We start from the raw sequence: 26,034 nt of genomic DNA, 5'->3' as shown, positions 1-26,034 counted from the left end.
CAGCCTAATGTTGCCTGGAGCACTGATTACCAACCACGGTGCTGCGGCACATTACCGTATTTTCCGTACTATAAGAACCACGTTTTTTTTCATCCTTTGGCTGGGTTTGCGACTTATATATTAAAATATATAATTTCATATGTTTGTTATTTTCACACTGACAGCCACTAGGGGGCTCTCTAGCTGGCTGGTAAGACATACCCCTGGATATATGGTAGTGTGCTGTGAGAAATATGCATGTGTACAGAAGAAAAATATTATTTTTTCCATTTCCTGTAAACGGTTTCTTATATTATTTTTTCCATTTCCTGTAAACGTTTTCTTTGTCTGTCAATGCGACAGTGAGTCATACACGAGAACAAGTCTGAGATCATTAAATCTGACAAGAGTTGTTGTCAGTGAAAATCACCAACAACAGAAAAGCCTGAGCAACGAATGCTGATTTTTCGGTCAATGTATGATATTAAAAAAAATCAAAGTTTTGTATCATTCTGCTTAGTATTTAGGCGTTGGACGTTTCCGTTTTAAAACTTCACCCTGGTTTTGCCCATCTGTGAAGTGTTAAATCTTAATATTTCTAAGGCAGAGGCTTTGAACCTTCAGCTGGTTATCAACCCCGTGTTTTTGTTGGTTCCAGACTCATTCCTGGGCAGAGGGTCATGAGTCAAAGGTGTCAGTTTCCTTCGCTGACAGACCTTCTCTCTGTGCTGTCTGAACCAGACTTGTCTAGTCTCGTCTGTGGTGCAGATGTGATGCGGAGTTCAGTCATCTCATGTTATTGTAAGTATAAACAAAGTCCTCGGCCTGGGTTTTTTTATATGTCATTATTATGCTGTTTCATCACAATCTCTGGTATATTTGAGTGAACTGCTGATATTGGAAAGAGGTCAGAATGCAACACCTAACATCCTCAGTGGGTCTGGTCATTGTTACTTTGTGTTTTTACTACAGCGAACACCAAGTATGGGTCGTGTTACTGCCGTTACAATAGGATGGACTGGGACACAGAAGAACATTCAAACGGTCAAAGTGGGTTTCCCATTGGATTCCTAACATTCCTCCCTCTCCAGCCCTGAGGCAGCAGCTGCTCCCCTCACATCCTATCTACTAACACCCAACAAACACCCTCCCCACACCCACTCAGACACACATCTAACAGATGTGTGAAGCCTTTAACACAAACTGCGAAATGACACATCTGGGAAACATACAGGCAACGAATGAGCAGTGGAGAGTCACAGACACACGGACAGACACGGAGAAGATGTGAAGCCTGACGGTGCGTTCACTGACCACCGCAGAGCTGGATATGATAATGCTCTATTGTTCAAGCTAAATGGAATAGGTTTAGACAGAGGGCAAAGGTCAGTGTTTTGGGAAAAAGATAAGTATCTGCAAGTGCAGCAGTCTGAAAAACTGTCTGAATCCAAAGTAAACGGTGTAAGCAGTCGGTCCGATCGGCGCGGTCCACACTGGCCGGCCACAGAAGCCTCGAAGTGACACCACCCCGGCCACAGAAGCCTCGAAGTGACACCTCAGTCCTGAGGTGACCTTCCCTCAGGCTTTTTTTTTTTTTTAATTAGAGAGTGACTGTACCACTGTGAAAAAGAATCGGCACGTGCTGGGTCACTGCAGACATGTGCGTCTCAAAATAGAGATGGAAAGAAAGGGAACAGAGCGTGGATAACTGGGAAAGGCCATCCAGACTGTTCCGCAGAGGTCCCACCGAGCAAACCTGACCCTGATCTGAGCGTGCTCGTACGCACGGGCTAGTCTGCTCTGCCCACAGGCAGCGAGGCAGCTGTGAGTGAAACGAGTTTGTAAACAAGCTGCTGTCCACGGCTGATGACTGTGTTTGACTGGGTTGTTTGTTCAGTTTGGTCACATCTAGATGTGAACTTACAGACAACCGCGACCGACTGAATACCAAGAAAGTGTTGTTTTGTGTATTTTCAGATTCTTTAGTTTTACTCTTTATGACCATTGGTATTTAGAAATAAAGCCGTTTTTTTTAGCTCCTGAAACACATTCGATTGTAAATACGATCAGAAGACACTGTAGGACCTGGAAAATAATGGGCTGCACAATTGCAGACTATATATCAAATAGGGATTTCACTCTGTTTATATTGGCCCTGAACAACCACATCATGGTTCATATGTATCAATATATGTAACAAATTCATTTCTGACCTAATATGAACCGTAAGTCAATCGAGCCAAAGATGTTACAGCCATGTGTGACCTTGACCCAAAAAACACAAAATCAAAGCAGCACCTGTTCAACGTAGCAAAGTGTTACAACCCACTTATCCCTGACATTTATTTTATAGGTTACCCCGTCGGCCGCTGCTTCCTCCAGCGTTTCCTCGGAGTTCCTCAGAAAATCCCAAAGTCGATGAGAAAATAAAACCAGATTCTCATGCATGTTAAACCAATCACAACACTTCCAGCTGGAACCTCTAGCTCGCAGGTGCAGTAAATTATGGATCCGGCATCATTTTGGAATCAGTTTGGAATTCTCACAGTGTAGTCCCACTCACTGAACTGAAACCCAGTCAAACCGTGGACATGGTCCTAGTGATTTCCTGGCTCAACAGACAAAGAAAAAAATGGAGCCAAAATCCATTCAGAAGTCCTGATGTGTTCAAGATTCCTCTGCAGAAAATATATATGTGCACACACTCACTACACACACACGCATAGATGGTGCACAGCTGGATGTTTTTCAAATGAGATGAGATTCAAACCCCCAACATTCTGATCCAAAACCAACATGTGTTTGCTAGAATTATGAGGAATTTAGATAAATGGAGAAAAGGCAAGCTCTGCAATCTTTCTGACATTCGACGTCAACATTAGACAAGATAGCGATTCAAGTAAAGTACGTCTGGACACCAGGGTCCGATCAGGTTTGAAGCTTTTAAAATATTTGCTCTGGAAACATTTATTGTATGTGGTCTTGCCCGTACAGAGTTTTACAGAGTTTTTTTTCTTCTCCAGCAGACCTACACTTGTTATAACATTTTTGACGGTTCGTTGTTCACCTTTTTAAAAACCCAAACTGTGCCTTATAGACACCAAATCATATTTTTTTAAACAGACTAAATCGATTCAGTTAATTCAACCAATCAGAGCCAGAGTAAAACCTCCCTCAGCTGTCACAAGAATTACTGCAAGACGCCTAAAAGCTAACATTTGGTAGGAAGAGATAAAAAAAAAACAAAAAAAACTTAGCTGCTTAAGTTGAAGCATTTTTTTTACTAATCTTTTTTTCTGTCCACTGGCAAATATGAACTTTTAAAATCTGATTTCATTCACGCAGTTCAACATATTACAGTGGTGCGTGCGTCAGCGTGGTGTGTACGGATGGATCTGGAGACTCGCAGATTAACTCCACTAAAGCCCTTCTTTACTGACTCGCTACTGCAAGGTCAGTGGGCAAGGCGGTCAATCCTCAGCCTGATCACTATCTTATACACACACACACACACACACACACAAGAGAGAGACAGATTACTGTAGACTTGAGCAGCAGCAACTTCAGCAAAGATAGTCCAGACAACATTCAGGCAAACGGACACAGACACACACATTACAAAGACAGAACAACATGTTAGGAGTTAGGATGTTTTTTATTTGAGTACACTGTAAATTCAGTAATATGGATGATACTTAGAAAATAATGTGCAGAATTTAGTCTTTTATTGGCAGCTACGTTTGTGTATTCATGGATTTATGGACTAAAAATGTAAACCATGTTTTTCCATTGATGTGGGTTTATTCAGGCTGCTGCTAATCAACGCTCTTTATCTAAGCCTGACGGTGGATGACATCATGACTGTCAGACCGTACAGTGACCGTTAGTGTATGGTGCATCGCCCCAATTGTCAAGTACAGGCAGCAATAATGAAGCAGCTCAATGTACAGTACATGATCGGAACTCTGGAGAACACAAGTGAACAACTCCCCCATTGGCTGGTTTTGGAGGACACTGATTTACTGCCATAGATGCATCAAACATGGTTTCCTCTTTTGGTGTACAATTACAATGTGATGTGATGTGATATGACAGGACGTAATGTGATATGACAGGAGGTGATGTGATATGACAGGACGTGATGTGATATGACAGCAGGTGATGTGATATGACAGGATGTGATGTCATATGACAGGACGTGATGTGATATGACAGGACGTGATGGGATATGACAGGACGTGATGTGATATGACAGCAGGTGATGTGATATGACAGGAGGTGATGTGATATGACAGGATGTGATGTCATATGACAGGACGTTATGTGATATGACAGCAGGTGATGTGTTATGACAGGATGTGATGTGATATGACAGGACGTGATGTGATATGACAGGACGTGATGGGATATGACAGGACGTGATGTGATATGACAGGATGTGATGTGATGTGACAGGATGTGATGTGATATGACAGGAGGTGATGTGATATGACAGGATGTGATGTCATATGACAGGATGTGATGTCATATGACAGGACGTTATGTGATATGACAGCAGGTGATGTGATATGTCTGTGTGAGGTAAAGTGTCTTGGTGCTCCATGCCTTTACACTAACATGTGCTGACAGGAAACCAGGAACCACACCAACGTGCCAATCATATAAGAAAACAATTTTCATTTAGATCATAACACACACACCCACACACACACACGGCATAGGTTTGATACTGCACACACCTATGAGAAGAACACCTTGGACTATGAAAATGACTGCAAAATCCTTTTCCAGCATTTGCCGTTAATGATGGTTAGAAATGTATTCTTTTGAAAAGTAAACAAACATGTAAACAATTCTAGGTCTAAAACTTTTCAAACACAAACAGTTGAACTAAATCATGCATTTTTTTGACAGTTTGCCACGAGGCAAAATATAGACTTTTTCCAGTCAGTAACGACCAGAAGTTTTGGTTGGCCACGGTCACTTCTCATGTATAATTTACAGTTTTGACACTGTGTTGGAGTCCTTACTTCACTCCCTCAACATTTCACTAATCTTTCCAGGAGATTCTATTCAACATGCCAGCTGGACTGAGGGGCAGGAAACAGATTTTTTCCCTCTCAGAGAGCGAGAGAGAGAGAGAGGGAGGGAGAGAGACAGAGACAAGGACAGGACAAAGATAATTTAAGTAGTGAACATAAAAAAACAAAACACTGCTAGAAACAGTTTCCATAGATTACAGTGGACGTTTTACATGACTGAGACCACCCACGTACAAGGACGAACCAATCACCGTCACATTCACACCTAAGGTCGATTTTTGGAACTGAATGCAGAGGTGCATCCAACCGAGGTCGACCAGTGGTGGTGCTGCAGCACAGACACACCCATCACTTCATACACACTCGTCTTTCCCTTTCCATCTGTAAATGTACCCTGTGTCATGTTGTTAACACACATGCTATACGCCCCACACTTGTGTGAGTGTGTGTGTGTGTGAAATGTGGATCAGCTGGGGCATGTGTTTCCAGAGCCAAGAAAACTGGGGAGACGGACAGAGGGAGCGGGGGATTGAGGAGGGGCAGGGAAGGCTTGAACAAGGATCTGGTTGACTGTGGTTCCTTTTGGTGCTCCACCAAGCCGTCACTCTTTGTCTCCCTCCTGCTACTCGTCCACTGTGGCTGTTCACTAAACAGGAAGCTGAAACCCCAGGCTGAGATAATACGGCCTGTGTTCCTGCCTGTGTTCACGCATTGATATTTATGACCTTTTACAACATTAACGTAACCTCTGTCTCACTCCCTCTTCCTCCCTCTGACTGTTCCACATGCCACTGTCCAACCCTCCGACTGTTGCTGTGTCTCTAAGGAGTAGTTTGGTTTTTTTTGCAGTAATGTAATGGCAGTCATCATCATACCCCACCCACTCGAGGTACTGCAATACTATTGTTATGTCATCATAACATACACTAAAAGCAGGGTCAATGTTGATGAGATAATTTTTTTAAATTACCGTATTTCCCAGACTATAGGTTGCACTTTTAAAAAAATTCTTTGGTTGAGTCTGTGACTCAGGTGCGACGTATATATTAAAATATTTAAAAAGTTATTTTCACACTGACAGCCTCTAGTGGGCACTGGTGCAACTTATAGTCCGGTATCCATGTTCAACTTGTACTATTTTGACAAACCAATGCTTCCTCCCCTGTTTTGTCACCTCTTCCTCCACTTCCCTTCCTCGGTGATGATGTTAGCCACACTCTGAATCCAAACTCTTTCACACTGAAACCAGCATTCGACTCGGCCAAAACACACACAGACTTGTCAGTGTGCATCCTGACACTACACAGAGGAGACCTCCCCTGGGGGCTGGGTGGTATGACACTCCACAGCCATTGTCACTGAACGGCTCACGGTGCATTTTGGAATTTTTTAAGCTGGTCATTCAGGGCAGCTGAGTGTCACACATTCTGTTGACTGCGCTGCCCTTTCTCACCTGTTGGAGCTGCTGCTGCGTCACGTCCTTACTTGTTCACAAAACATTGTTTTCTGTACCGAGGCATTACATAAACCTTTTGGCTTGAACTTTGGATTGAGCTCCCACAGACTCCTTCATCGGCCATTTTTAAACCAGCACTTAAAGACTTTTTTTTTCTACGGTGCTTCATGAACAGTGATGGTTTGTCTACGGTGCTTCATAAACAGTGATGGTATATGTAGTATGATTTTTATTCCAACTTACCGACGACCATTAACGTAAACTCGAAGCCTCTTTTCACCGACTTCCGATACACCTGGTTGGGAAGATTTGCGAAGCCCACATAGCCCTCCAGGTTCCGCTGCTGCAGAAACACAGAGTATCAAACAGAGAGACGGTTTATTTTTACTTGGTCAAAAAAATCAAATGTCAAATTTAGTGATGGATAGTGAGGGTCATTGCAGTTTAATAGAGAAGATTAAAAGTCAGAAACTATGATGTCAACTGTCAAAAATAGACCTTAAAATCAAAAACAGTGTTCCATTATTTCCGTCATATTCTGCAGTCTAATAAATTCCATTGGTCTTCGTCCAAGTTGAAGAAAAACATTTAGTCGGCTTTTCAATTTAAAGTAAGCTAACATAACACGTCAGCTGCTGGTTCTGTTTTCTCCTGCTACTCCAGCACTTGTTAAGTCACAACTCTGACAGGCTGATATTTAATATAAGTGAATTTACCCAGGGAGGTGGGGGTGGGGGAGTACACTGATACCTTCAGTCTACAGTCTGGGCACATTAAGAACTAAATTCCTACATCCATCTCTTAACATAAAGCATTAGCACACGTTCAGAAAATGTCAGTCCTGTTACATCGTCAAACAATCCCAGCCCTTATCAAAATATGTACACACATAAATACAGTGCCTGTTCATCTGAGTACAAATACTGCGCTGAAAAAAAAAACAAAAAACGGTAGCTACAGCCGCACAATTATTACGTGCACTCAAAGTGATGAAACTCTTGTTTTTTCGTAAACCTGCAATTAGCATTTCTGTGTCCTGCACCAACAGAGACCCTTTGAAGCGAAGCACAGCTGGGATAAACACGAGAGGGGGAAAAGAGTGTTGTGAGAGTCTCCCTGTGTGGATGGTACGGGGGGGTAGTGGGGGGGGGGGTCATGGTCAACTCACACAGAGAAATAACAGGGTTCAGAGCATGGAACAGGAGGAAATGGATTTGAGTCAACGCTGCCAAAAAGTCTGTCAATTAGGCTAACTAAGACAGACAGGCTCAACATTTAAAACTGGGTTTGTCAAAGGATACACACTGGGCAGAAGGACATTAAAACTACACATGTATGTGTCGACTGCTGCTGCAAACTGACTGGAACAGATTCCTCAAACACTCAGGTGAAGACTGGCATCTGGGCTGTTCTGTTGCCATAGTTTCCATCGACACAGATGTAAATATGAGGGTTGACAGGAGTCTGCCATCTGCCCCAGTGGCCTCATTTCAGTCACAATTCTGTGCATTTACCCACTCAAATACAGACAGATCATATTGGAAGTGTGTGTGTGTGTGTGGGGACTTCCTACTGCCCCCCAGAAGGTTTTCCAAAATAATCCTTTCTAAAACAGGGGGGCGCTTAATAAAAAGTTTTTGCTAACAAATACATTAATCCATAACCTAAACTGTCATATGATAAGGTCCAGCAAGGGGGCGCTCTGACAGCAGAATGTAAAATTTGACACTGAAAAACTAAAGTTAAACATTCGGAGAACTACGTATATGACCACACTATATTTTTGAATGTCTTCAAGAAGTCTTCAAATTGTCCAATAGTAGTCTAATAGTCATGATAATTTTTTATTTAAAATCTCTGAAAGTACTTTCAGAGACATTTGTGTCCTTCCAAAGTCTCCAGTTCTGCGTCGGTCTAAACCCAGCTAAAATAAGCAAGGATAAAACTCTGCTCCTCTGAATATTTTCAGAGTCATCCGATACTTCCGTCAGAGTACTCAGGCTGTACTCTCCTCACCCTACACACCATTACCCACCCTGCTCTTTGTATTTCCCAGCTCTCACTGTGATGTCAGATAACCCCCAACCCCCCAGTCCCTATGTCCACTATCCCACACGCCACACGAGACAAACACAATTGATTGCTGTCCTCTCTGACTCTGTTATGGCTTCAATGGAAAATGTTGACGCTGATAAACAAGGTTTAAAAACACGTACACAGGAATGACTTTCATCTACTTCTAACCTAATCGGCTGCTGCAGCCGATAATTAGCGCAGTAATATTGAAATGTGGAATTCATTTTTATATATGTTACACTTGAGTATAAGTCGCAAACCCAGACATACGATGAATAAAAGTGTGATTTACAGTGCAGAAAATACGATAATCAGGATTGGTTTTTTGTTTTGAAGTGTGACTTACAGTCCGGAAAATACGATAATCAGGATTGTTTTTTTGGTTTTTTTTTTGGCAGCCCTTGTTTTACAGCTGTGTCTCTCTCTATTCCTAGGCAGTGGTAGAGACCAACAAAGTCCAAAATTCACTGTGTAGTAGAGATGAGAATTTGATCAGAAAACATCAAAACCTTATTTTCAGATCTTCGAATCGTGTGGATGGAAAATCAATGACTAGAAATCAATTTGTAAAAGACCATCACGGCACCAACTCTGCAGGCTACTCTGTGCTCCACATACCCTGCTGTTCACTGTGACACTCACAAAACGGTCGGTTACACATCAGCGTCACCAGAACACGCTCCGCAAACACACACACACACACACACATACACACACCGTCCATCAATACTCATCACAGCAAACAGAAACGGAACTGCTGCAACCAGCCTGAAGCACTTTCCACCGTTCTCATGTTTGATCCACCTACATACTGAGTGAGAGAGAGAGAGTGTGTGTGTGTGTGTTACATAATGGTAATGATGATGGACCACTGCAGCATCCCATAAAAGTTGTAAGGTCACAGTAGTTGCCTCTGAGGTACTGACATTTTTTTTTTTGCTCGAATTGCCAACGTTTATTAAAGCGATTTACAGCTGGATGGTTCTGGAACTCGAAAGAACACAGAGAACCACTTCCCCCAGTTTAGTGCTGATATCAAATGCCTGGTTCATTGACATCAGCTGTACTGAACTGTACTGTACTGTAGTGTACTGTACTGCTGATCCCACAACTAAGAATCAGCTGGGATTTGGGTTCCTCTGTTTTGGACTTGTGTATTTTCTGTATATATTTACATCATATATATATATATATATATGATGTAAATATATATATATATATATATGATGTAAATATATATATAAATGTATTTATATATTGGAGATATATGTATATTATAGAATAAACAAATCATTAAAAACAGTACCAGTCGTCACAGGGGAACTCACTAACATCTTGCTACCGACTGCTGTTGGTTTACAGAAATATTTACACACGCACACAAATATATATATATACAGAGATGGCAACATCTGCTTCTTATAAACCGTCAACGGTTTCACCCACTGAACCACCACTAACCATTTTAAAGCTGCCTTGTTCCCTACAGTGATTTTACTTCCCTGTAACACCTTTCAAAACTACAGCGAAGTGGTCTTGGGAACAGTGGGACTTTTTTTTTTATTCCTGTAATGCCTGAAGATACAGTAATGGAGCAGCTCGAAGAGCAAATATGAACTTATCCGTTTAGAAACATTAGTTGTTGTTTATTCGTCATTCTTATAATGTCGAGGTTTGTGCAACAAATGCAACAAAACAACAACGTCACCCTGGCTTCACAACTCATGTTTGATGATCACCAAATTCTGACAAACGTTCCTTTGTGTTGCGTTCGAGGACCTTTACAGCAACACTTATTTTTAAGAGCCCTGCAACTTCACAGAGGTAAACAATATGAGTCTGAACTCAAAGTTAAGCAAGAAAACACTGCACAAACACAACTTCACTACCACACAAATTCCTATTGTCATGGCATGTTTTCGGCCCCCACCCACCACAATCTGGCCTCATCAGAACCAGGCTACAGAGATAGGCAGGAGGTGTGGTGCATTTTTAAACGACGGAATGTGGTACAGATTTAGATGTTATAGGTATATAAACCAAGCCGAACTAATCACGATCCTACACAGATTAAATAAACAACACAGCTGGTAGCTGGTTAAAAAACACGTTTCGGCAAATCAATCAAAAATCCTGAAGTGAGCACATTGTTAAAGGGGTTTGGGGTGCAGTTCTCCATGTTTGGTCGATCGGGTGAAAACATACTGACTTAGACACATTTGGTGTAAAACAGAGTTCTGACCTGCGATGTTAATTTAAAAAAACAAGGGTGTTGTAATAATAGAATTAGTGAATCAGTGGACTTACAGCGATGCTGGGGACCGCAGTCTCTGGTCGTTCGATCATTGTAGTAGTGTGCTGTCACCGCCCAGCCTGTAACCGACAGTCAGTGACACATACACCGATAAAGGTCCAAAAAAATACCCGCTGCTCTGCGCCGAAAACACCGCACCTTTACTGCAACGAACGTGTCTGTAAACTGCAGCAACAATGAATGAGTGGGGGTTCTATTACATATGGCCGCGACCGGAGGACACTACAGCCAGATCAAGCAGAGTGACGAAAAAAGGCTTCGACTGTTTTCTTTGCTAAGTGAACAGAGAGAATGTAACGATTACACATCCGGTCTGGGCTTTTCAAAATAAGATAAAATAGTGTTTCGATGTTTTTGTGCCGTTGTAGATTACGTTTGTCTATAACAATACTTCCCTCAATTATTATTATCTTTTGGTATATTTGACTCTTCCAGTACCGCCAATATAATCAAAATAGCACTATAATTGGCATTTTAGTGTAATTCTAAAACCACACAAAGAATGAGAGAGAAAACATCCACAAAATGAAAATCATATCAAATAGTAATCCGATTTCCCCGCGCAGAAAAGTCATTTTAAATATTAGTTGCAGCTCGAATTCGTTGGCATCTAGCAACCCAAAAGACTGGTAAGTAATTGTATAGTTTTTTTTAATTGTAAACAATTATTTTAACGAATCAATTACATTTGACATTTGACATTTGGTATGTATAAATTTGTATCATAGTCAACAAGGATTAATGTGGATCTTTATTGGATTCTTGTTTGTATTCTAAGTTTTCAACATAGACAAAAGCAACATAGATTTTCTTTTGCTCTTACAGGGTGAAGGGCGAAAACATAGCTTCCGGTCAACCATGGGGTCCGAACGGCTTGACTGAATTGTAAGGAACATGAATCCACGGTCCTATTGGTTGATGTGAACAGGCCCTGCGTGACGTGTTAGGCCTTCAGGTGCTGCAGGCGAAACAATGCTGACTTCATACACTGTTGTAAAAACGTAGGCACCAACGCCGCCAATGACAGATGGACAGATTGAATAGTTACTTCAGTTTATTGGAAAAAGTCAGGAGTATAACAAAAACGTCACAATGGAAATAAAATACACATTTCAGAGGCTCAAAAACAATCGTGTGGCCTCTAGCTTATGGTCTACTAGTGACACCTTGTGGAACTAGAAAAATAAATGGTCTTTTTTTTTTATAAATAATGTGAATGACTGAAGACAAAAAACTCAGAACATTTCAAGGATAGAATAAAGATCCTGTGCTTAAGAGAGAATCAAAAACGTTTTCATTTAGCATATGTAGTATGTTCTCATCACACACTTTTTTTTATCATGAACACAGGTTGTCCTTCATGGGAGTCTCTGGTTCTGCAGGTACCGATGTGTCACCGTTCACAGATTGGACATCTCTCCTGGCAGGACCTTGTTGTCCAGCTCGTCTATGAGCTCTCTCACCCAGGTGGCTGAAGGTCTATAACACAGCTGGCGGCCAGACTTCATTTTCAACCTGAACACAAAAACACATCCACAGAAAATAGTCAGAAACCTTGCACCCACTCGCAGGAACAACCGTGATGGTAATTACTCAAATGTTTTTTCTTCCTTACAGGACGCCAGACTTGGAGCACTGCTGACTGGTCTGGATGTAGCTGACCACGTTCTCCTTGATCGGGGGTTTGTCATTAAAACGGACGCAGCACTTCTTTGGGCCGATACCACGCAGACCTGCAAACAAACAGATGTGAATGAGTATCATCTAAAACAGAGACACTGTACACAGATATAGTTCCTTTTTCAACTTCCTGCAGAAATACACAAAGAATAGTATCACGTCATTCATTCCATTATGATGTGGCAAAAACCTCTGACGTTTGTTCCTCTACTGTGGTTATTTGATGCAATGTGGTGAAGTAACAATTGCTTATTATTATCAGCATGGTTTGAGAAATGTTTTTTTTTAATATCTGGTGCAAACATTGAAGTTAAATAGACATGGTTAAATATTTATTTAGAAATTAAATATATACAGTATATATTTAAAAATATATTGTTTACTCTAAAGCATCTCTTTAAGCTTCCATTTTTCGTCTGTATTACAGTGATTCACATTTGTTCAATAAAAGGAACCACTGAAAAGTTAATTATTGCCATCTAGTGGTGAAGGTACATATTGCGGTTAATTATCTCACTTTAAAATTGAATTCACTTTGTATACTATGTTATGGCCTTGGTTTAAAACATGGTGATTGGAAAATAAAGCTTCAGTTTGTCTCAGTATAATAAAACAAATAAAACTGGGGCTGATCAAAAACGCGACAAATAAAATAAAATAAAAACGAAAAGAAATTCAGACTTATTTCTTATTATCATTGTCATGCTGATAGACTTATTTCTTATAATTCTTGTTTAAGTAATGCAGTGTTTGTCTAGGTTTTTAATAAATACTGCTTTATTAGCCTTAAAACTCACCTGAGTAATGGTTAAGATTTTGTTTCTAGAATTAACCTAGAAACTAATATACATTTTTAAATTTTCTCCATCATGATCAAGGCTCAAGTTTCTTCTTACCTTCACTCAGGCTGACGACAGCCAGCAGCAGCACAAACATGGACAGAACCAGACGAAGAGCAGCCATCCTGATGTTGTTCTTTCTGTGTGTTGTGAAGTATTAATGGTCCTGGTTGAGTTGAGTCGTAACTCGTCTACTTGCTCAGATGTGTGGACCTAAACCCAAGCACCTCACACATTTATACAGCTCTGCTATGACGGGAGGGAAAAACCAAGGACTTCACGTGAAGTGTGGGAGTTTCAGAACGTGGGCCTCTCTTCACTCTGTGACAGCTGTCTACATTTGTCCCAAAGACTTTTTCAGTTCCCTAAACAATATGAGACTCAATGATTTAAGAGGGAGATCAAAAAAAGAGGAAGTGTTTTCCCCTCAGTGGTTTCCCTACTGAGCTTTGTCATCTTTGACCTTGACCATGTCTCGGTTCACTCTCACACCTTCTATATGTCACTGATATTGTTACATATCTCACATGTATAAAGTTTTTTTGCATTAGGTCATGAGTGTAGCACAGAGTGGCTGGAACTGGGACACACAGTAATCAGGAAGTTTTTTATTTGTAGATTTATAGATGTAAAATGTAAATATATTTGTATACACATATTGTTTTATGTATACAAATACACGTATATATTTATATATACATATGTGCATAAAGGTAACGGCTTCAACTTACTTGCGACATAAACAGAGTCAATTCAATATCGATATCAATTTGCCTCAGATTGGAAGTCAACGTGACTCATTAACATTAAAATACTGTGAACTACCAGATTTTTCTAATGCCTGTGTTTTTACATTTAAAATAATAATAAAAACAGGAAAGTATTTGCACATATTTAATTCAGGATGGCTTAGATCAGTGGTTCTCAAACTGTGGTACACGTACACATGCGTTACATGTAGGGTTATACAGTTATCATGAGAACAAATATGATTTACTTTGTTTGGAAACCTTCTCTCTTGACTCTTTACAGAAACGCATGTGGCCGATCATAATAAACCACACTTGACGTTTGGCTCATTTTTGTAACAATTTGGTGAGAAAACTGCGAAGATTTGGACAAAATGGGACAAAAAACATTTACACAACAACTAACACAGTGTTTTCTTCTTTAGTATAAATTGTTTTAAAATGAACTGGCTCAATGGTATACTCCTGACGGTGTTTGTTCCTTCTCTTCTTCAGTAGCCTAGAAATTATCTGGAAACAGGAAACTAAACGGAGACCATTGAAAGCATTGAAACCATTGTGATGTAGTGGTTTTTGGTTTTCCTCATGAAAAACCTCAATTTCATCTAAAGTGTTTCCCTACTCTTCAGTTTAGTGTTATATGTAAATGTCTACTCCTGTTCTTTTTCCCCTCTGTTGTTATAAAGCAGAAGGCCTCTGCAAGACTCTTTCACTTCTTCATATTTTGCCCTTTGAAAAAAAAACAAACATTGTGTGACTCAGACCTCAGTGTGGGATTCAATGCCAACCTTGAGGACCCGTGGTGTGGTTTCATCAGAAAATGGAAGGTCATGTTCTTTTACGTTAAAGGTCAGAAGGTCCTGAGGTCATCTGACTTTGGTCACTGACCCCAGGTTTTCAGATCTAGCAGAAAACATAACGAATATTTAAATATTGTTTTTATTGTCTGTATTGATTATATACTAAATAGTGGTTGTGTTAACATACTCACGTTATGAGACTTCAGAGGGGGTCCTAGATTTACGTTCCTCCGAACTAACATCTTGTGCATAAGAACCTGTCACTCACCTACACTAACACGGTGGTAATATTATTTTCTAGGACAAAAACATCAACAGTCCGACTTCCCCTTGGGAGCCATAACGACGAGCAAAAAAAGAAAAAAGAAAAACATCAACAGTCCGACTTACCCTTGGGAGCCATAACGACAAGCAAAAAAAAAAAACTAATATTAATATAAAAAAAGAAGCAAATTTAGCACATTCCAATGTATGTCGTGATACCGGTGAATGTAAACAAAGACGTCTTTCGCCTATGTCGCCGCGTGATGACGTATTCGTCCGCTCCACTCGCCAAATAGTTCGCACGGGAACTACTGTAGTTGGATATTAGAAATAATATTAGAATACGTCATACGTTGGAATGTTAAATAATTTACAGTGTAGCTAAACGTGAAGATTTTATGTTCTTAATGACTACTGTTACACTGTTTTATTAACAAAACAGTGGTGTCAGTTTTGTAAAGTATGATCCCAGTCAGAGAAAAACGGAAGATGACGAGAGTCATAATAATAATAATAATAATAATAATAATAATAATAATAAAACCGTTTAGATTTGAAAAAAGAAAGCAGCTATTTTGCTAACACAATTACCATTAAATTAGCTGAAAAGTAGTGCAGTCAGTGTTTCTTTCACAGAAGTACTTTGTTGTGAATTTAAAAAAGTTCCAGTTGTGGTTAATAGTTAAATTGGAGTCAGTGTCAATCATTTATTCATGTTTGTTTAAAGACATGACATTCCAGGGCCTGAAAAAACTCATCAAATAAATCGTAGGCTAAAATGAGGATAATGCTAACCATAAAACCATTGTTAAAGATGTCTGAGGAATTTTAGTTATTAAAGTTCAACATGTCTTAGAACTTTGCTACTGGGTATTTTCTGACAAATGTGTCCTCTGGAAATTACCTACAATTTCTACCTTTAAAGGAAATTCGGCTGAAGTACAGCAGTGACTCCACCCAGACCTACAGTAGCTCACAGGAATTCACCGGTGCAGCGTTATCACCTCATGTCATTCCTAGGAGAGAGAATTAGGAATAAAAAAAATCTGAACGGACTTAGTCATTCATTAGTTGGAAGTAAACAAGTCACAAGTTTATGGTGTGAAGTCACTGATTTATGTCAGGAGTTTATAAGAATACGTTTGTTTTTTGTTGTAATGTTGTGGTTTTATTCTTATGAATGTATTGTAGCTCTAATACTACATTACTACCAAAGATGTTTTGTTTTTTTAGCTAAAAGTCAACTGAACTGGTACTGTTTTTTGCTACATCTGAAAATGACATCATGTTTTTATATTAACACAGAATTCTTGGTCACACTGTATGTTTTTCACCTTGATCGACAGCATCTGCTTTCAACAAGGGTTCTGGGAAGATGTTGTGAATTTCTGTAGTTGATTTCTTTTTAATTATTATTATAATTTTTTTTTTCTTTTACAATATAAACTGTTTTAAATGCACATTGATATGAGTCTTAGATGCTGTTTTAAATGCACATTGATATGAGTCCTAATTGTATCTAGGACTCATCTGACCTGAAGACCTCCGTGATCTACTTTTGTTTTTTTGGTTTGAGTCCAGTTAAAACAAAGAAAAAGAAGAAAAAAAAGAAAGTCATTTCCTTATCAGGTGTTTTGGGGATCTGTTATTACAGACCAAGGTTCTGTGAGCTGTTAAATGATGGTCACATTGATCTGTGTGACTGAAAAATATGTGCACACTGTACATGTGTCGGTGGTCTGCAGACCAAGTTCAGTGAAAAAGACAACACACACACAGACAACGAGACAAAATAGAGAGAAAACACTCTTTGTTTTTTTAAAAAGCAGAAGAAAATAAGCAATTTGTTGTGGTAGCGTAGAAAGAGAAAAAGCTATTCATCCCCTAAAGTCACATTACAGAGACCAAACTGGAGCAGCCCGTGAAGAAAACACCCATCCAAAGACAGAATCAGAAACAAAATTGTACAAATTCAGAAAAAAAAGTAGAAGAAGAAAAGATTGACTAAATGAGGCCTCGTCTCTACTGAGACCACGAGCGTGAAGCGTCATCACAGTACATGCAGCTACAGAGGTTCAGGGCTCGACTTGGACCCGTGGCGTCTGAACAACTTCAGTCTTTTTAAATGTAAACTTCACATTTGTGTGAAAAGTGAACTGTAACAGTTTGATTAGTGGTAACATTGAAGAAAACAACAGAAAATACAAGTTTGTTTTTTAGAGCAGGCTTCAGAAACAAAAACAAAAAAGATCAGACACCGAAACACTGCACCTGTCCTGCTGTTTGAAAAGATTAAGAAATTAGATTTTTTTTTTAATTCTCTGTCTCAGTGTATAAACGAATGCATTTGGCACTGTGGATTCACAGGTTATTTTAGTGACTGTGCTTTTTTTTACAACAGGATATAAGCTTAAGATCCGTTGCTTTCATTTCTATATTTCTTGGCTGTTTCCTCCATGACACAATCTGTAAAAAGAAGAATGACCTTGTGATGTCATCGTCCATAAATACTCAATGTTTAATGTCGGAGGAAAAAGGAGGAAGTCAGACGATGACGAAGGTGAAATGTTCACACTGCAGGTAAAGAGTCTAAGTTTCTGCCTGTGTGACCACTTCAATATGAGCTCCTACTGTATGTAGTAGTATATTATGTGATTATGACCTTTTGCTGAAGTCACACAGACATCACAGTTCTGTACCAGAGGGGGCGAGACACTACTGGGGAAAAACCAGATTGTCACGGGGTCACTGCTCCCTGGACGCGATCGACAACAGGCTCAAACTGACCCCAGCTGCGGTGGTTTCATGACAAAATGATCAAATTAACTGACACTTTAAAAAGTAAATAAATAAATAAAATAAAAAATAATTGGTGGCATTTTCAGCGTCAAACACACCACTAGATGGAGTCTGGTTTTAAGAGGGAGGGCTTTGACACAGGGTGGCGCTGTTTGCATCTTATTTTAAAACAACACAGTTTTTTAGAACTTGACTACAGCCCCAAAATGTAGGAATAAAGACATAATATTCTGGGGTTTTTTTTTCATGTGACCAATTGTAAGAAATGGCCAATTGTAATTGGACACATAGTAATTGTAAGAGTGAGACCAATTGTAAGACTGGAGGACTGGTGAAGTGAGAACCTCTGACAGAGTGGGGGATTTTCTTCTCAATAAATAACCACAAGATTCTAAGAGTTGTTATTGAAACCCTGTCCTCCAGGGGGAATTCTAGGCTCAAATCCAGAGTTGTGGGTGAACTCCCTGGACTTGATTATTCTCTTTGTTTTTTGTTTGTTTGACAGATGCTGAGTCATTTGAAATACAGTACTAGACATTCGTGCTTGGGCAGGTGTTTGTACTATTATTCTGTGTTTCTCAAACTGTGGGTCTCAATCTGAAGTTGGCTCAGAGCATCACCTACAACAAACTACATTAGTTCTGTTTGACAGCAGGGTGTTCTCAGCTCTACATCCGCCGCTGCCTTTGAAATTAGATTTGAGCATTGGCTAAAGCAGTAGTTCTCAAACTGTGGTGCACGGACCACTAGTGGTACCAGGTCTCCCTCGAATGGTACACTGGGGAATCTGGTTTGCACCAGGATTAAGTGAGTGTCACTTGGATTGTAAATACAGTTGTTACGTTGGTCCTTGCTGTGTGTATCTGTGAGTTACAGTAAAGTGTCCTACAGTACTGCATACTGTACAGGCTATGTGCTGCTGTATTTGAAGTCATTTACACTGGTGGAGTTAATATATTTACTCAAGTTTGTTCTAATCAAGTGACTGTGGGGTCAAAAAGTTCAATTCGTTTTCTAATGTACTTTTATGGATAAAATTTGGTCAATTCCCCAGAAGACATCATTTAGTCATCAGTCAACAGATGAATCTGGAGCTGATATGGACCGAGGTTAAAGAGGACTTTAATGGTAATAATGATAATGACAAATGTGTCAGGGGAGCTGTCCACTCATAGTGGGTTCAGAGTCAGAGCTGAACATGCAAATAATCAACGTGTTTCTTGCAGTCACTCTCTCACTCCCCACTCCTCCCTCTCTCCCACATACAGTGTTGAAATAAACCAACACAAGTTTTTTTCTTAACCGCAATTAATATTCGTTTTTGTCTACATATCAAATTTGGATCTCGTAGTTTTCTTACATTTTTACTGTGATATAGTTTGGCCTGAGTGCAGCCATGTTAAAAAGCAGGGGGAAGAAATGATCAAAATAAAAGGAAATGAATAAAAACCACCAGCAGTTAGGGTTAGGGATCATGAATCCTCCTTAGCAGCTAACGATGCTAATGTCTGACGAGCGACTAAACCAAAGAAGATCCGTGAGTCGGAGAAACAAACGTCTGCTTGTTACGAAGAAGAAAAGGAGAAATATTTCCTTCTGTCTTTCTCTCCTTTATTTCCTCCTTCTTTCCTTCCCTCCCTACCTTTTTAACTTTCTGCCTTTCAATCCAGTCTCACTTGTTTCTCTTCTTTCAGTCTAACTTTTCTCTTCTTTTCTCCATTTCAGTTTCCTTTCTCAGACATGTGCTCCTTCTCCTCTTTGTTTCTTTTACTTGTTTCCCTTTTTCTTCCTCTTCTTTATCCTAAAAGTGTTTCTCTCTGTTGTTTTCCTCCCTAACCATTTAAAGAACAAACCAGTGTCCCCTCAAAGTTCACATGTTTTCCAAACACGCAATTGCTGCCTGACATGACTTTTCCACTTGCATTACACATCGTTAATGATTGGCTGTGATTGGCTCTAAAAAAGGAAGTGCAAAAAAAAAAAAAAAAGTCCAGTGTGTCTCTCCCTGGTTATAGTAATGATTTACTTTGGCCTTAATGAAGGGAGGAAATTATCGTACATTATGAGATTTGTGGTGAAAAAAAAATAAATTCTATAATTATGACAAGTCTGGCAGCACTGATCTTGACGTCAGTTGACGGAGGAACAGAGAGGGGGGAGGAGGGGTAGCAGTGACTGGGGGGGAGAAGTTGAGGTTGTATTTTGAGGATGTGAGTTTACCCTCTGCCCCTGGTGTGATCCGATTGGTCAACTTCTTTTCTGAACGTCTGAAGAAACGTACGATAATCATCGGGGTCCAGGCGTGTACAGTAGATGTGCGTGTGTCCAGACGTCCATTCTAAAGCAAGCGAGTACATAGAGCAGCAGTAATAATGTTGTAAACTGGTTCTGTTTCCTTCATGCATCAGCAGATCCTCAGCTCATTCTAACATACGCAGAAAATTTCTTTTCTTCTTCAGCTCATTCTAACATACGCAGAAAATGTCCTTTATTCCTTTTCTTCTTTTTTTTAACCCTTTTTCCTCCAGGTCATGTCTGGAAAACATGCTCTAATCATTTAATCGCCACAAACTATCTTCTTTTTTTTTCAGTTTCAGTCCTTATACAATACTTCTCATGATAAAGATAAAATATTAAATATAATATTAAACAGGCATTAAACTTACTATAAAAAAGTAATGTGGCGAGAGTAGAAATTGTGTCCTGTTTTTCTTTGAAATTTAGAAAGAATAGTTGAATATTTTTTTTCCTTCTTCCTCTTCCCCTTTAGGAATAAGAGACACTTGTCGAGAGTGTGGGTGAGGAGAGCGTGGGTGAGGAGAGCGTGGGTGAGGAGAGCGTGGGCGAACGACTGACAGACAGAAAAACACCATGACACAGATGTAAAGTAAGAAGTTGGTCAGCAGCTGTACAGTCCACTCTCATCACTTCAATTATTATTTTTTTTCTTTTTAAAACAGTCACAATAAAAGAAGAATTCAACAGTCCCTGAAGGTAAAGTCTCTTTTTGAAAATAATAATAGTAATAAAAAAAATCATACGTCTTATTTCACTACAGGAAAGAAGAGAGTGTAAAAGAGCTACGTGAAACAATTCACTGTAAATAAAGACATAAATAAAAACTAAAAACTGAATCTAACAGGAAGGGACGGAGGAATGTCGAGGCTGACCGTGTTCAACAATATACGTGTGTGTGTGTGTGTGTGTGTGTGAATATCCCACTGTCTTCAGTGAGTCTCACTCTCATTAGAGCTTCTTCGTCCTCCACTGATTCTCTTCTCACTCTGTTCGGCATCGTTCTCTCCTGAGAACCTGCTCCTGTGTAAACTCTCTCCCGTTCCTGTTACTGTTGTTCCTCCTTGGCAGTATTTATTTTATTATTTTTTTAAATCTCAGGTAGGTCCATCTAAGACTCCTCCTCCCCGGTGGAAACAGCCAATCGCATGGCCACAGACAGGTGGTCGGTGAGACCAGCCAACTGGGTGACGAAGCTGAAATCCTCGATTTCCTGAAGTAGAGAAAACAAAGTGAGAAAATAATGTCTTCTCAGATGTTGTAATTTATAGAAAGGTTTCAGATTTTCAAAATTAAAGCAGGTTAACGTGTGTGTCCAATACTGGGTCTTTGTTGAGTAAGTGTGGAGCTGCGTTACCGTTTATTTGATCAGGTTTGAAATCAATCAAATGTTAGTATAAAGTGTGGCTCAGGTTTCGAACAAGACTGTATTTATAAAAAATTCAAAAAAAATCACTTGTTTATAATTAAACTTGCCGCTTTAATATTTTTTTATTTTATAATCGTTTTTAAAATCTCTGATTCGACCGTTTGCAACGAGTGCGGCAATTTTTCTGGTAAACAGCACCCTCTGTAGGCAAATAATATCATTCCGTCGGAATGTAGTTGTTTCATTTTCAGTAACAAAACAACAGAGCAACGTGATCACAAGTTATGAATTGTTAAAATTGTTTTTATTTGACATCACCGTTGCTAATTAGCATGATGCTAATTATACTGAGTTACAGTAAAGGGGCGTCGGGTTCAAAGACAGCCAACAAGTTCAAAAATGTATTCCATTATCTTTGCTATTATAATACAACAATATTAAACCATTATAATTACTTATAATAAAGGCATGATATGACGATGCTTATTATATTTATATAACTTTGGCTAAATATTAACCATGTAACCTAACTTTTTTTTAAATTAAATTATGTTTTGTTTTCTTCAATCAGCAGTGTTAAATATTGTACTAAAAAAAAATAAACAGGTCCAGTTATTTGTGTTCTTCCTGGAATGTCTGTATAAACTGAAGGGACATAAATGTATTTTTGTTTAGTTTTAGATATAAACGATGTTACAGTTACCATACTCTGGCACTAGGTGGCATAATGGGACAATGCCGTGAGGCAGTGGAGAAGCCACAGACCAAGAGCAGACATGTGGTATTGTCCAGTTTTTCTTTCTTCCAGACAGTTTTGTTTTGTATTGTTTTTAACCTGTAATTTTGACTTTTCATTTTATCTCCCATCCTTCACTCTGATGCTGCAGTACGAGCTGCGTGTCAGACTGAGGGGAGAAGTTATTGAAAACCCCCCCAGAAAAAACATTAAATTCTATATAGTTTTTTCCCCACATAAATAATTTAGGTTAGATCAAAAATAGTGGTTTCAGTTTTATTATGGATCTGCAGCAAAACAAACATAATAAACACCACCCGTCTCCACTGAAGCTCACCAGTTTCCAGTCCTGATTCAGGCCCTCGTCGCTGTAGAGGATGTAGTCGATGCGACGTCCGTTTCCCTTCAGAGGGATCTTTCTTCCCTTCTGGCTGTTGGCAGGACACTGGCTCTTACTGGGAGGAAACACCAGGTATTCCTTCCTTCCATCCTCGTTCTCCATCACTCTGACGGACACACAGGGAGGTCAGAGGATCAGTGAGTGAACTGATGAAGAAACTGCTGAAAACTTCTTGTTGCTAATGTTTCAACCCAGTTAAACTTTTTGTTGTTTGCTGTTGTTTTTTGTTGAAGAATCTCACGTTTATTTATTCAATTCACAGTTGGACATGATTCCTGGAGTTGGAGTCAGATGTAGGATGTTGGCAGCGTAAGCCTATCAGAATCACACTTCTCCAGAGAGAATTTAGGACTAGATACAATATAACTGATCATTCTCAGTTCTTTGTTTTGTCTGATGTCTACGTCAAATGAGAACTTAATCGGCCAACCATATAACTGTGACCAACTGTTGGTCACATGACTGTGTTAAACCTGCAGAGATGTCAGAGCGAACCGTCCGGTTGAGTCAGCCTGACATCACTGTCGACTGTAGAAACATTTATGAAAAAGGAAAAATGAAAAGAATGTCGGACTGGACTCACTTTTGTAAACCTTCAGGGGAGCTGACCTCGTCGTCATAAAGGCCACTGGGGTCCAGTAGGGTACCTGATGAAGGACAGACAACAGCAGTGTCACCATCAAATGATCAAAAAGTCAGGGCCAGTAAAGCTATTAATGTGGAACAGTGCTTTTCAAAGTGTCATGCGTGACACCACTAGGGGGCACCAGAGTACTGTAGGAATGACACAAAACAGGAAAAAAGCAAAGCAAAGAAATATACCTGAATATTTCAGTTCACATATTGCTGGTCATGTGTTTGAAGTGCCCTAGTTTTTTTTTTTTAAAGTCACGTAAGGACAGTTTTGGACTTACTCTTCTTGATCGACGACGTAGCAAAAAACAGGGAGGAAAAAAAAACGATGTGTGTGTTTCACAGGTCACTAACAATCGTCATGTCACTGTTTCTTACTGACAGTCAGGTATTTACAAATGTGGCCTTGTTTATTCACAGCAGCTTGTTCAGTGATCGACAGCCTCGACAGCCTCCTCCTCCTCCTCCTATTTGTGGCGTCCTAAAATACACCTTGGCATTTTAAAATGTGGGAAAGAAGACAGAGGTACACAGTCTCCAGCTCTACTCTCACAGCCATCAGTCGGCAATTCTCTGTCATCAACCTCTGAGATATAACAGCCAAAGAGAGGACGGCTCTCAGAGAGGCTTCTGACCCGATGAGGATGTTGGACTGATGTTTAAAAATGTTCCAGCTGAGAGAGCAGCTCTCACAGATACTCCAGTCTGTACCAGTTTTGGCAGCTCTTATAAAAGAACCTGCGCTGCCTGTCGGCGCCGTTGCCTTCAGAACATTTGGGAAGGAGAAATAAATGTGAGATCTCTTCTCTGGAGTGGAGTAAACATCAGTTTCTCCGTCCTCGTAAATCCTGCCTTCAACAACCACCGTGCAGTCGTGAAGATTCTCACACACCCGTGCACGTCACTGCTCCTAAAATACACTCCGAGCCACAGTTAACTGTACGTTTTGGGGCCGTTGGTTTGGGCCTGATGTGTCATTGGACTCCAGGCAAATTCAAAGACCACAGGTGTTGACCGTCGACACACTTTAAAAAAAACATTTCCATCTTTGTCCCAGAGGTTTTTGGTTCCAGTTTTCCTGTATTTGCTGTTCAGGGTGTCTGTGCATCACTGTTGCCGGGGTGGCGCTGTGGCAGATCTCGCATTTCGTGAAATCTGTTGACACGCTGTCAGCAAATCTGCAGCCCCGGTCTCTGTGCCCATCCTTCTCGGTCAGGCTTTGTTCTCACTGCGGCACAATCTGCTCGGGGTATTGAGCGACACGCTCTTTCTTTTCCGCCTTCCTTCCATCGATTTCCTTTTCTTTCTTGTATTATTTCAGTGCTGTCCTCCTTCTTCTCTCCCTGCAGAGGTGTCCAAACATCAAATGTCCCCGTTCAAATAAACAGGCCTCGCTCTGAATGAGCCCTTTACTCTCTCCTGCCCACACTTCTGCCAAAAATACCACTGGCCTAAATAATCCAGACCCAAACCTTGGCTGCTTTTACGTCACTAACGCCCCGTGGTTCAACACGCTGTACTCTGGATGTTCCATCTCACACAGCGGCTGAATTCAGCTGCAGTAGGACAGTTTATTCTTCCTAGTTCTACGTTTATTTGGAGTTTTCATCAACAGTTTTGTTTAACGTGTCTACAGAAGGACACGAAAAGTCAGAAATCAGACCGCGACCCTACCTTTTACCACACTAACAAAACAACCAGCCATCAAGTAATGGTCAAAATCAATCATATACAGTTATATATATAGCATTTATGTAGTAATATTAATAATAAAAAACATTCAAATATTCAAAAGAACTTTTACAGAACTAATGGGTCCCTGAATAAATACAAAAATAACTAAAAGAGCATTATTGTCTGTGTGTACAGTGTGTTGTATGTGTGTGTTGTGGTGTATGTGTGTGTGAGATTACCCAGGGCCCATGGTTTGTCCTCCCCCGGCCCCAGGCGACATGGGTCCTTGTACTGAGTAAAAAGTGCGTGCTGCTGCTCCAGCTTGTCCTCTGGAGAGTAAAGAAATCATCCGTCATAAAAAAATACTCAAAATATTCAAATATTCAAGTCTTTAAATGCAAAGTGTTCAAGTTTCAGTTAGAACTGTGGAATAAAATAACAATAATAACTTAGAAAATGCAGTATAATTGAATCCACTCACATCCCTCCTCCACCATCCTCTCCTCTCCTCTCCTCCTGTTGTCTCCCCCCTCCTCTCCCCCCTCTCCTCCCCTCATTGATATTTTTTATTAATTGATTTATAATTTATTATCGTTCAATAGAAATAAAAGCTTTCCTTCCACATTTCCCACTGGTGTTTTTCCCACAGATGGTTTTCCACATCCTGTTTCACACTGCCGACACATTTCCACTCGCAGTGTTAAAGGATTCGTTCTCCATCTGGAGCGCGTCTGAACCGATCTCTGCAGTTTCCTGCTGTGGCCCTGACGGCCGACTACCTGACGAGCAGTTGTCGAAGTTGAGGTCACCCAGGATGACATCAAAGGCCACCAGGTCTTCCAGCACCTTCTCCCCCTCAGGCGTCTGGGACGAGGACTGACGAAACTCTGAGCCCCACCGGAGCAACAGGTCCAGCTGCTCACACCGCA

General features: G+C 40.2%; 3 protein-coding genes across 4 annotated transcripts in view; all 3 read right to left on the bottom strand.

Annotated features, from left to right (window-relative positions):
- The window catches only part of LOC103379930 (septin-7-like), a 29,129-nt gene extending 17,971 nt beyond the window's left edge, over positions 1 to 11,158 (bottom strand). Inside the window, exons 1-2 of one of the 2 annotated variants that reach the window (XM_017032998.2) lie at positions 10,861 to 11,158; positions 6,721 to 6,820 (exon numbers count right to left, since the gene is read on the bottom strand). In XM_017032998.2, the coding sequence (XP_016888487.1) occupies positions 6,721 to 6,820; positions 10,861 to 10,899 (139 nt within the window). In that variant the 5' untranslated portion in view covers positions 10,900 to 11,158. The remainder of the gene's footprint in view (positions 1 to 6,720; positions 6,821 to 10,860) is intronic. The other variant, XM_008311655.3, reaches the window with a different exon arrangement.
- A 745-nt stretch (positions 11,159 to 11,903) lies between these two features.
- On the bottom strand, positions 11,904 to 13,620 carry LOC103379929 (C-C motif chemokine 3-like). Its single transcript, XM_008311653.3, has 3 exons — positions 13,444 to 13,620; positions 12,483 to 12,600; positions 11,904 to 12,382 (listed from the first exon to the last, which is right to left on the bottom strand). Exons 1-3 carry the CDS (start codon positions 13,508 to 13,510, stop codon positions 12,268 to 12,270), a joined length of 300 nt encoding a protein of 99 aa, XP_008309875.1. The 5' UTR covers positions 13,511 to 13,620; the 3' UTR covers positions 11,904 to 12,267.
- A 7,765-nt stretch (positions 13,621 to 21,385) lies between these two features.
- The window catches only part of smpd3 (sphingomyelin phosphodiesterase 3), a 44,772-nt gene continuing 40,123 nt past the window's right edge, over positions 21,386 to 26,034 (bottom strand). The window contains exons 8-12 of the mRNA XM_008311652.3: positions 25,885 to 26,034; positions 25,345 to 25,434; positions 23,382 to 23,445; positions 22,736 to 22,904; positions 21,386 to 21,506 (exon numbers count right to left, since the gene is read on the bottom strand). Of these exons, the coding sequence (XP_008309874.1) occupies positions 21,405 to 21,506; positions 22,736 to 22,904; positions 23,382 to 23,445; positions 25,345 to 25,434; positions 25,885 to 26,034 (575 nt within the window). The 3' untranslated portion in view covers positions 21,386 to 21,404. The remainder of the gene's footprint in view (positions 21,507 to 22,735; positions 22,905 to 23,381; positions 23,446 to 25,344; positions 25,435 to 25,884) is intronic.

The sequence above is a fragment of the Cynoglossus semilaevis genome, chromosome 6 (genome assembly GCF_000523025.1).
Source record: "Cynoglossus semilaevis isolate Cse_v1.0 chromosome 6, Cse_v1.0, whole genome shotgun sequence".
NCBI classification, from domain to species: Eukaryota; Metazoa; Chordata; class Actinopteri; order Pleuronectiformes; family Cynoglossidae; genus Cynoglossus; species Cynoglossus semilaevis.
The sequence above is the reverse complement of the archived record's forward strand: the minus strand, read 5'-3'. Positions and strand labels throughout refer to the sequence as shown.

Excerpts from the sequence above, each read along its gene's own strand:
- LOC103379929 (XM_008311653.3), bottom strand. The coding sequence starts at position 13,510 with ATGGCTGCTCTTCGTCTGGTTCTGTCCATGTTTGTGCTGCTGCTGGCT. Across the intron at positions 12,601-13,443 it reads TGTCGTCAGCCTGAGTGAAG|GTCTGCGTGGTATCGGCCCA; the intron begins GTAAGAAGAAAC and ends GTTTGTTTGCAG. Across the intron at positions 12,383-12,482 it reads TGCTCCAAGTCTGGCGTCCT|GTTGAAAATGAAGTCTGGCC; the intron begins GTAAGGAAGAAA and ends TTTTGTGTTCAG.